Raw genomic sequence first — 11,715 nt, 5'->3', positions numbered from 1 at the left:
TAAAACTGTCCTTCAGTTTGAAAGCCTAGATGAAATAGAAATATTTTTGAAAACTGTCACCAAAATTGATAGAAGATGAAATTAAGAACCTGAATAGACCAACATTTGTTTTAAAAAATTGGGGCAATAATCAAAAACTTATTTTCCTCAGAAGATTTAAGGTCCAGAATTTTTAGGGACCTTAAATTTCTTGAGCGATCAGAAAAAGAATAAAAACCTATGTACCACTTTAAGAGCTTAGTATAACTTCATACCAAAACTGGGGAAGGACAGTAATAAGAAATATTTACAGCCTAGTTATCCTTTGATGGTAGATGCAGAAATCTTAAATTTTAGCAAATCATATTCAACAGTGTTTTTTATGCGTCATAGCAAAGTATGATTTTTGTAGGAGCTCAAAGAGGTTCACCATGAAGAATCAATATTAGTTTAATTCATTATATTAAAAGACTAAAGGACAACTATATTTGTGGTATCTAAATTGTATTAGGCTCATCTAAGATGGTGATCCAGTCCTTTCTGTTTTGAGTCATTTGCATTTGATGTCTAAAATGAAGTATATCTGTTGTTGGATAGGATTTTGGAGAAGAAAAATATAAAATAGCAGTTGTCTTTGAGTGTTAAATCTTAGGAAGAGACTATAAAGCAGAAGCATTTTAAAAAATAGATTACATTAATTACTTGTTATAATGTATTATGATACTTCTCATTTACAAGGGTTTCATTCATTAAACAAATGTTTACTGAACCTCTGATCACTATCTGCAAAGTCAATCTGCTGGCCCCTGGGACTGCGTGGTGAAAAATTTGTTGTGGTGTCTCCTTATATACAAGATTGAGTATAATGGTGAATACATACTAGTAACACAAAAATTACCAGAGTGTGCCACATGCCGTGGCAGCATGGAGGAGGGGTTCCTAACCAGAAAAGGAAGGCAGTGCATTAGAGAAAGCTTTCAGAAGTGCTCTTAGCCGAGGACTAAGGAATAGTTAGGAGTTAGGTGCCGTGAGGGTGGAGGAGGAGTTTCTCTTGTGGGCAGAGGAAACAGAATGCACAAAAGCCCAAATGCAGGAAAAAAACATGGTTCATTGAAAACTGAAAGCTCATTGTGGTTGGATCATTGGAGGTGAAGAGCTGGGGTGGAGGAAGCAGAAGAATAATGACCTACTAAACGTGAATGTTTTAGAAAGATCACATGATTACATTTTGGTAGTGGAATGGAAGGTGGTAAGGTCAGGAAGCATTTCCATTAAACCAAAAGAGATTTGCAGCATGAGGACTGCTGAAGAGGTAGAACCAGTGTGGGAGAGGAGTGAATTGAAGGATGGCATCCTTTTTGCTGCAGAAAGGATGGTTTGGTCGATTGGTTGATGACAGTGTTCTCTAAGGTTGAGAACCCAGGAAATGGTTTGGTAAGGAACTTGGCAGTGGTTTGTGAATGCGTTCATTTTTAACCTGCTATGGAATATCCATGTAAGAGTGTCCATTAGGCAGTTGGATTATAGGTCTGAAGGTGAGAACTGAGTTCTTGGCTTGGATCTAAACTTTTAGATGCCTTACTAGATATCTGGACAGGCTGAGATCACCCAAATGGTGTTCCATCCTTGTCTAGTGTAACTCTCAGGGAAAAGAAACACATTGAATGTTTAGCCCCTTCAGGCACCTTTAAGTTGTGCTGAAGGAGAGAAGGAATTGAAGGTTAAATTCATAGTTATGTCAAATCATTACTGGTTATTGTTTTCTCTTGACAGTTCCAGGGGGATCAGATGGTCCAAGTGGAGTGCTAATCTGCTCCGAAAACTACATTACCTATAAGAACTTCGGTGACCAACCGGATATCCGCTGTCCAATTCCCAGGAGACGGGTAGGTCTTTGTTTCCATAAGAGAATATATTTATGTTGTGAAATGAACTTAATTTTTGTTAAGTGTTTTTAGTAAAGTCAGTAAGTATTTTAGCACAACAAAACAAAATCTGAGAAAGAAAATTGAAAATCAGCACAGTTCTGGGTTGTGCACCTAAAACTAGCATGATATTGTAAGTCAGTTGTGCTTCGGTTTTTAAAAAAGCAGATACAATTTTCATTCTTGAAGAACCTATGAACATTTGCAATTCCTGAAAGTTTCTAGTTTGAAGAATCCAGGTGTATTCATTACAGGTAAATAGTCTTTCATTCTCCCCTACTCCACCCCATTCCAGCACAGAAAAAATCTAAAAGGAGCAAACAGTGAATTCCTATATACTTTTCACTTAGATTCACTTACTAGTACTGCTCTGCTACATTGGCCTTTTCTTTGTTTTGTATCTGTGTTTTTTAGGCAAGACCATTTGAAGATAAGTTGTAGGGATCATTACACTTTACGACAGTTCCTTGTACTACCCTGTTTTTAAGAGATTTGGGTATCCGTGGATTTTGGTATCTGGGGCCTCGAGGCTCAAACTAATCCCTTGCAGGTGTTGAGGGATGATTATAATGAAGTTCTGTGTACCCAGCTTCAGTTATCAGCAGCACATGGGTAATCTTCATTGATCCTCTGGTTCCTCAAACTCTATTTTCACCCCAAATTAATTTTCTTTTTAATATTAATTTATAGGTCCTGGGGTTAAATCTTTTTAAGACATAGTTTATCTAGTACATGGTATTTGAGTAAGATTACATCAATTTTAGAAAATTTGGTAAGATTAGCAAGTTAAATTTTTGGAGTGGTGTTAAGTAATAAAGTTTAGTTATCAGAAATTTATTAAGCACCTGACTGCCAGGTGCTATACTTGACTTTGGGACTCCAAAGAAATATAAAACATGTTTTGCCTTTGAGAGAAATACAAAATGTTGGAAATACTTAAAAAGAAACAAAATCCGGTTGAGGGGGATACCTTTTGGTTTTTGGCAAGTTGATAAAGACAGAAGAGGGATGGTGTTGGTGGTTTGGATAGTACTGTGAACGTGTAAGAGTCTTATTTACAGCCTGAAATGATGATTCTTTAAATTTCATGTCTCTTCTCTGACATTTTTCTCTGGAGATAGTTTTTGCCTTATTAATCTGATCAGGCTGTAGAGTGGAATTGTGGCTTTTTTTTTTTTTAACCTAAGCTTTATTATGTATTTATAGTAGACAAGAATTTCTGTTTATTGTGTTATATAATCCTGTGGTTGGCAAGCTGCTCTGGGTCACAGCTTGCATGGAGAGACTCCAGGTGCCTCTAGACATTTGGTGGCCTGTTTGATCCTTATTGGTAAGGTGCTGAATTCCAGAAAAGAAATCCTAATTTCTAAGATGTTGATTGTGTATTTGACTTTGCTAGAATGACCTGGATGACCCTGAAAGAGGAATGATTTTTGTCTGCTCTGCCACCCATAAGACCAAATCAATGTTCTTCTTTTTGGCTCAAACTGAGCAGGGAGATATCTTTAAGATCACTTTGGAGACAGATGAAGATATGGTAAGTAGACCATGGAGGAGGGAGAAAAAATGAAAAAGCATGTTAGCTGTTATTAGTCTAATTTGATAAAACTTGCTACAATTCCATCCTAATTTTAGTTAAATAACCTTATTTTGAAAACTGATGGTTATCTAAGGTTTACAGAGTGGTGTTATAAGCCATTTGTTCATTTCAACTACTCTCTGAGATAGAAAGGATAGTTACAAGTTTAAAAAACAGGGGCAGAATGCCTTAAAAAGTAGTTGCTTAAGGTGTTAAAGCTTTTAAAGTTTGGAATTGAAATATGAATGTAAATTTTCTCCCCTTGGTGAACAGATTTTTGGTCTCATTACATATATATAATGTGAGAATGGGTAATGCCGCTTCTAGTGAATGACAAGAGAAAGCTCTCTATGTTGCCTGAAAACTGGCAGTATATGAGATCTGTCACTTTTATCCCTTGGAGGAGCATTGAGCACTGGGCAATTTGTTAGATACTGGTTTAGCTCAAGAGTTGGCAAGTTTTGTGTTTTTGTTTTCCTGTTTAAGGCCAGGCAGTGAACGTTTTCCGCTTTTGTGGGCCGTGTGGTCCATTTCCATGCTTGGCTGTACCGCTGGGCACAGACGCAGCCATTGGGAGTATGTGAGCTGCATGGCTGGCCTGCGGGCTGCAGTTTGCTGACTCCTGGTGTGGATGTGAAGGACAGGATTTGTTTTTGCCACTTTTGTTTTATTACATTGTCCTATTATACTGCACTGTTTTCCATGTTGTGGCTTCATTTGCCTGCACACTAGAATCTTTCTCTTTTCATTCCAGGTTACTGAGATCCGGCTCAAGTATTTTGATACTGTGCCTGTTGCTGCTGCCATGTGTGTGCTTAAAACAGGCTTCCTTTTCGTAGCATCAGAATTTGGAAACCAGTGAGTAGTCCTTTTATTATCCCGTTTCACCCTGATTACTATAAAAGTTGGTGAAAGAGAGGTAGTTTCAAGGCCTTGTAGTTTTTCCTGAGAATGTTTTATGTCCTTCAGAACAAAAGTTTTGCCCTCTTCCCTTTTATGTTCTTTCCCTTGATGACTTTCTCTATTTTAGTGGCTTAAATCAATACCTGTGGATAGCTGCAAAAAGTAGCTTTAGAAGTGATCTCCTGAACTTTTTGTTGGGCATTCCTGCTGAACTACTTAGTATTAAATAGATGTTCCCTAGACATGTCACTTGTACAAGTCTGAAGCTGAAACTCGTTAGTACCTACAGCAGCTTCCCAGCCATGTCACCAATCTTTCCAACTGTACTGTTTCTCTTTTTTTTAAATGTTCCTTTCCATTATGGTTTATCTCAGGATGCTGAATTTTGTTCTCTGTGCTAGGACCTTCGTTGTTTATCCTTCCTGTTTCATAGATGGTTCATTTGTGCCATAGTTTTAGATTCCACATAAATGCTACCACATGGCATTTGTCTTTCTCCTTTTGACTTCACTTAGTATGATCATCTCCAGTTGCATCCATGTTGTTGCAAGTGGCTTATTTTGTTCTTTTTTATGGCTGAGTAGTATTCTGTTCTGTATATATACCACATCTTTGTGCATTTGTCTGACGACGGACATTTAGGTAGCTTCCATGTCTTGGTTTTGCCATCCTTACTATTTCTGTTAATGTCTTATGGGCCAATTCCAGCAACTTGAGTGTAAAGTCTCGATTTTGCTGTCCTCTACAGCTTTCATTTGAAAGTCAAGTTGTTTATTACTTTTGTATTCCTTTTTTGTGGTACTAGTCTGAATTAGTTCCCTAATTCCTTATTGCAGTTCATTGTCCTGTAAAATTCAACCTTTATAGAGGGTCATGTCTTCAAGCAAACAAGACACAACCCTGATGAAATGCTGTCCTCATCCTTGTGTTACAGTCTTTGATGGCTTTTCATAGACAAATGGGAGAAGGCGATGGCACCCACTCCAGTACTCTTGCCTGGAAAATCCCATGGATGGAGGAGCCTGGTAGGCTGCAGTCCATGGGGTTGCGAAGAGTCGGACACGACTGAGCGACTTCACTTTCATGCATTGGAGAAGGAAATGGCAACCCACTCCAGTGTTCTTGCCTGGAGAATCCCAGGGACGGGGGAGCCTGGTGGGCTGCCGTCTATGGGGTCGCCCAGAATCGGACACGACTGAAGCGACTTAGCAGCAGCAGCAGCAGCTCAGACAAATGAGTTCAATAAGTCTGAACTCTACTCTGGCCTTGAATTTAAAACCAGTATTGAAGACTCCAGATTGCTTATGAAATGAGATGCCATGGCCTTGCTTTCAGGTTTTGCCGGCACGTGCAGAAGGCTTGTCTAATGCTATTTCTGTGTGAGGAGGATGAAAACACTGTCTAAACCTTTGTGATTCTGCTCCAGTCTCGCCGCTTCTACAGCAGTTCTCCCTTTCTTTATGTCCTTACCTCGTTCTCATGCCGCTCACTCCAGCTGTCTTTATTACTCCTTTTCCCAGCTTATACCTGTGGTGTCTCACTGTTTACAACTTAGCCTATTGTTATAAGTATTTTCACCCATTTCTAATTTTTTAAGTTTTCTTAACAAGGAACTTCCATTGTAGAAAAGTTGGGAAAGTGCATATAAGCAAAAATGTCTCTTGTAATCCTTCTGCCCAAAGATACCATTTTTTTGTGTGTGTACCTGTGTATATATATAAATTTAAATCTTTGTATAAAAACGATAATGTATAGTGTTTCATAAGTTATGTAGTTTTATATAGTAGTGAATAATTTTTTATTTATCAATAAATAGGTCTTAAACATTCATATTTTTTAGCACCCATTATTTCTTTTTGTGGTAAAATATGTATAACAAAATTTGTCATTTTAACATGTTCAATTTGGTGGCATTAATTACATTTGCAGTGTTGTATAACCATTGCTACTATTTTTCCAAACTTTTTTATCACTCCAGACTGAAGCCGTATGCCCATTAAGGAGTCTCTCCTCATGGCCCTGTCCCTCAGCACTGGGGACCTGAGTGCACTCACACGTTCACCCTTCTGTCTGGCTCACTTCATGTGGCATAGTTTCAGAGTTCATGTGTCAGCTCTATATTCTTCTTATCTATGAATAATAACCCACTATATGTATGTACCACGTATTATTTACCTGTTAATGGACACCTGGATTCTTTCCACCTTTTGGCTGTTGAGAGTAATGCAGTATTGGACGCTGGTGTGCAAATATCTGTTCTAGTCTTTGTTTTAAATTCTTTTGGGTATGTACCCTGTTCTTAAAGACATAGAAAACCCTAGTCAGTAAGCAGAGATCTCAAACTGTAGATGCCGACTCAATATTAAAGTGATTTATGAGCATTATGTTGATGGCAGACATCTTCAGAAGAAGTACTTTTTAAATACTTATTGGGTTTTTTTTTCTTCCAGTTTTACAGAGATAAAATTGAAATACAGCGCTGTGTAAGTTTAAGGTGTGCAGCATAGTGATTTGACTTATGAAATGGTTATCACAGTTAATCTCATTTGGTTCATGTATAACATATGGAAGTGTTAATTATATTTATAATGTACATCAGAGAAAACATTTTACCTGAAATCTTTGCCTCTCCCTAGTTACTTGTATCAAATCGCACATCTTGGAGATGACGACGAGGAACCTGAGTTTTCATCTGCCATGCCTCTAGAAGAAGGAGACACATTCTTCTTTCAGCCAAGACCACTGAAAAACCTTGTGTTGGTTGATGAGTTGGACAGCCTCTCTCCCATTTTGTTTTGCCAGGTGAGGATCTTTCTAGTCACTACATAATGAGCAGTGCTAACCAACTGTTTTTGAATATGAATGAGTTTAAAGTTTTAATTCAAATTAACCTCACAGTCTAAAGAGGTTCAGCAGCATGTCTGTGGACTCGCCGGGGTATAAGGGTAAAGCAGCTGAAGGCAGTTGGGGGGTTAAAAAGCTTTACATAAATCCTTGGGCTTAAAGTGGTTAAGACTCTACATTTCTACTGCAGGGGGCACAAGTTCCATCCCTGTTCAGGGAACAGATCCCACGTGCTGTGTGACCAAAACAAAGAACTGATAAAAGCTTTTTTTGTTTGTAAAACTTGCTCCTTCAAACTGCTTGCTTTTTGGGACATTGGGTCTTTTTTTTCACTCCATGTGCCCAGGGCCCGTAGTAATGTTGAAGCCTAATAAACTAAAAAAGTGGTTTGTCCCCATGAGAATAATGAAGTTTGTGTGTGGGGAAGTAGCACAAGTAGACATTTCTCCCCCTTTTCTTTGTGTAGATAGCTGATCTGGCCAATGAAGACACTCCCCAGCTCTATGTGGCCTGTGGTAGGGGACCGCGGTCATCTCTGAGAGTCTTAAGGCATGGACTTGAGGTAAGATTGAAATTTCTATATCATATGCAGAGTTTGGAGGGAAGTGCTAGCAAAGCAGCCTAAGGCTTTTTCTGATGATATCAAAGATGTATTCAGTGTTTATATGAAACAAAAATGTTTTCCTCTTCACCTGTTTCCATAAAGTTTACAGTTTAAATTTCCTAATCTTTAACATGTTAACACAATAGGCACTTTAAAAATTTGGCAAATGGATATCAAAGGGGAAAATACCTGTTAATTCCAGGTTCACTCGCCACAATGTGTAGGTTGAGAAGTCTGACTTGCATGGCACGTTTCATTGCTTCTCATTTTAGTCTTGATCTTTCTGCATAGTTTTTAGATACTTATATTTTAAACTATGTTAAATACAGTATATATATATATTTACATCTTACTAAGTTTATTATTACTATGTGCTTTTAAGTTGTACAATTTTTAATGTTTTTGCAGTGTACCTTCACAGTGGGTGGATCAGAATTTATTTAATGAATCCTTTATTGTTGGACATTTTAGGTGAAATGGACACTCAAAATTATCTTCTCAAATCCCATATCCTTTTCTCATCATGGTTCTTGTGTTGATGCATTTTAGCAAGCCCTGGGCTTGATTTTGTTAGGAATAAAATAAATCTTCCTATGGCAGTTACTTTTAGCAGTTGGGGTTGGCAAACTCCAGGCTCTTAGAGGCCCACTGCCTGTTTTTTTGTAAATTTTTATTGGAACACAGGCAAGGTGACCTTTGTTTTGAATTTTGGCTCTACTTAATAGCTGTTACTACGCTTTTGTTTCCTCTTCTGTAAAATGGGCTTAATAGCATCTGCCTTAAGGATTGCTGTATGAATTAAATGAGAATGCAAATGAAGCACTTGGTCAAGTTCTGGCTTATAGTAACTGTTCAATAAACGTTAGCTATTAATATTGCTGTCTCAGGGGATTTAAAAAGTTTTGACTGCCTGAATATTCATCAAGTCACCAAAATTTCAATGACTTGAACCTAATTTAGACCAATAGTTCTTGATAAGTTGCTTGCTGCTCATTGGATCCCAGTGATCATCTGGTGAAAGTAAGCACTCAAACACAAAAAAACGTACACATGCATTAACTGTGTGCACGGTGTTGGGAGAGAAAGAGCCTGATGGAGAATCGTTGGTTTTGAGTCCTCTGCTGCCTCCTAATTTTTTCTAATTCTATTTTTAAAAATCTGTTATGCAAAAAATATTTTTTAAATTGCTGGACATTGCTTTCTTCCTGTGTATCTGTTTGTTGAATCTTGTTCAGCTAGATTATGGTCTCAGTTGAGCAGAGTCACTGTCAGATAGTGTAGCGTACATGACATTTAGATTTTATTGATTGTGAAGTTTCCCAGGATTCTCCTGTACCATGATCACTCCTGCTACCATTACGTGGATAAACCAACAAAAGGATAAAATAAAATGCCTTTCATATATATTCTTGAGTCCTTCCTGTAAAATGTAGCTCACTGTTCAATTGCACAATATGATAGGCTGCCTTGCTTTTTATCTCTAGGTCATTTTAAAATATAAAATTTTTATCTTAGGTGGTCTTAGATTTACAGAAAAATTGCAAGGATATTATAGACAGTTAATGTTTAGTCCACACCTTGTTTTCTCCTCTGGATCATTTTGAGTTTATCTTACATATTTTATTTATTCTCATTTGAAAGTCTATATGACATTCAGAGGAGTCTTGACTCTGACATTAAGGGGCATAAAAATCAAGTAGGAAGGACAAAACAGTTCCTCAGATTACTTTCAGATAAGTATCCTAAGCGGTGATGATTGTGATTTCTATGAGAACTTACAGGAGGGAGAGATGACTGCCAGCTCAGAAAATAGGGAAGATTTTTTTTCTAAAGGATGTGGTATTTGAATTGTTTGGTGAAGAGATGTGGAATTTCGCCTTAAGGGAGCAAAGGAAAGGAAAGGATGCTAATTGAGATGGACTGTCTCATTCCCACATGCTTGCTTTTTGTGGAGGATGCAGGCATGTCATACTCAGAAGGCAGCATTTGGCCTTGGCTGCAGCAGCTATCCTAGACGTTCCATCACTGCTTGCTGAAGTCAGTGTTGGGAGTCGACAGTTCCTCTAGCCTTTTGGTTCTTAATGTTCTGTTTGACTAGTTGGTTCCAGTGTTTTAATCCAGTGTACACTATGAGCACTGCTATATTATAGGGACTGTATTATCTAGTGTGATTGTAAACAAGGAGCTGCGTTTCACGCTCAGTGGGTCTGTGGTTTCTCTCCTTTCCTGTCAGGTATCAGAAATGGCTGTCTCAGAGCTACCCGGCAACCCCAATGCTGTCTGGACAGTGCGTCGGCACATTGAAGGTAAGCGGCCCTTTCCCAGAGGTCTGAATGAGGGTCCAGGTGCCACTGACAGTAGAAGCTTAAGAGGCTGCATTCATAGTACTTCTATGTAATTTCATATACTATAAACTTTTTTTGACTCAACACCATGTTTTTGAGGCTCCCAATCACAATGCTTTCACGTACTACATTTTGTACACATGGGTAAAAGGGACACAGGGTGGCTGTTCATCCTCAGTACATACACACTTCAGTATCGTAGATAGAGCTGTCATATGTCGGTTCTTTGACTATATTCATCATTAAGGTAGTCTTTCCATATGTGTTAGAGGTATGTAGAAGGAAAAGTTTTTGCTTCTTCTATGACGTTTTCTCCTGTTGTGTTGAAATCACAGTGAAATTGAAGGTATTCTGGATATTAAGAGGCTTGTTACTGTTCTGTTCAATAGGTGTAGTAGTTGTGTTTAAGGAAAGTGGAGGTTGATTGAAGCAGAATTTTAGGGTGAGTGGAAAAGGAGGGATGGAAGAAAGAGGAAGTCTGAGCTCCTGAATAAAAATGGTCACCTCATCCTAAAACTTTGAAAGTTATGTGAAAATGCATATTAATGCAATAGCAGAAAAGTCCTGTGACAACGGAATTTCAGTCCCTTAGAAATAAAACTCAGTTCTCATTTTCCCTTTGATTCTTTGGGGTTGTAGGTCATTTCTATTCCTAGACCTCATTTTCCTCTTGTTTCCTCAGGAATGTGAAACTGGCCAGAATACAAAGCTTTTTCAAGAAAACAGCTGGAAATCTTCCTGCTTTTTAGATGTTTTGGTTGTATGGAACCAGTTTAAGGGAGCTGGGAAATGTGTAGGAGGGAAACCTCTTTCTATTAATAGAATACACAGTGAATTTTATCTTCATGTGGGCATTGGAATCCTCTCTGAGTAGAAAGAAAAAAGTGAATAGGAAATCAGTAGGTTCATTTTAGCTGAGAAGGTATTTATTGGATGATTGGTTTTAAAAGATTTCCCCAGTTTTGGTATTGTCTTCATAAAGTGGTCATAAACTGGTCAGTATTGATGTTCACCTTTAGCTTGGGGGCTGGTTGATATGAAGGCTCTTGAAAATTGCCTCAGTTCAGTTCAGTTCAGTCGCTCAGTCGTGTCCAGCTCTTTGCGACCCCGTAAATCGCAGCACGCCAGGCCTCCCTGTTTGAATTAGAAAGAGCCTTTGTGATAAAACCTAGTGTGCTCCTTTTTTTGGTCTGTTTTTTGTTTTAACTTATTAAACTTTATTGTAAAATCGATTTAGATTTGCAGGAAAGTTACTCTTCATTTTTTTGAAGAAGGCTGAAAATCGCAGTTGTTGACTGTCTCAAGATAGAGCACATAGGTAATAGAGACTGAAAGCTTTCTCTCTCGAATCTCAACCCAGTGTCCATTTGACTGAGTGAGCCTGGATCATGTTGGTTTCCTAGGACAAGTTCAGTATTCTCATCCTGCTGCCTTGTAATTAAGGTAGGATTCTATTCTCAGAGCATGTGTCATCTAAAAAAGAAGTATACAAAACTAAGGTGTGTTCTGATATGATGAAAGGCACATGTGTGTTGC

General features: G+C 38.1%; 1 protein-coding gene and 1 non-coding gene across 2 annotated transcripts in view; both read left to right on the top strand.

Annotated features, from left to right (window-relative positions):
• Positions 1-11,715, top strand: part of SF3B3 (splicing factor 3b subunit 3) — a 39,054-nt gene that overhangs the window by 6,983 nt on the left and 20,356 nt on the right. The window contains exons 6-11 of the mRNA XM_068991698.1: positions 1,753-1,865; positions 3,304-3,441; positions 4,238-4,341; positions 7,023-7,188; positions 7,697-7,792; positions 10,068-10,140. Of these exons, the coding sequence (XP_068847799.1) occupies positions 1,753-1,865; positions 3,304-3,441; positions 4,238-4,341; positions 7,023-7,188; positions 7,697-7,792; positions 10,068-10,140 (690 nt within the window). The remainder of the gene's footprint in view (positions 1-1,752; positions 1,866-3,303; positions 3,442-4,237; positions 4,342-7,022; positions 7,189-7,696; positions 7,793-10,067; positions 10,141-11,715) is intronic.
• LOC138097253 (small nucleolar RNA SNORD111) lies at positions 2,963-3,053 on the top strand. The gene has a single exon (XR_011146458.1). It is a non-coding gene; the product is annotated as a small nucleolar RNA SNORD111 (small nucleolar RNA).

This window comes from Capricornis sumatraensis, chromosome 20, assembly GCF_032405125.1.
Source record: "Capricornis sumatraensis isolate serow.1 chromosome 20, serow.2, whole genome shotgun sequence".
Lineage (NCBI taxonomy): Eukaryota > Metazoa > Chordata > Mammalia > Artiodactyla > Bovidae > Capricornis > Capricornis sumatraensis.
The sequence above is the reverse complement of the archived record's forward strand: the minus strand, read 5'-3'. Positions and strand labels throughout refer to the sequence as shown.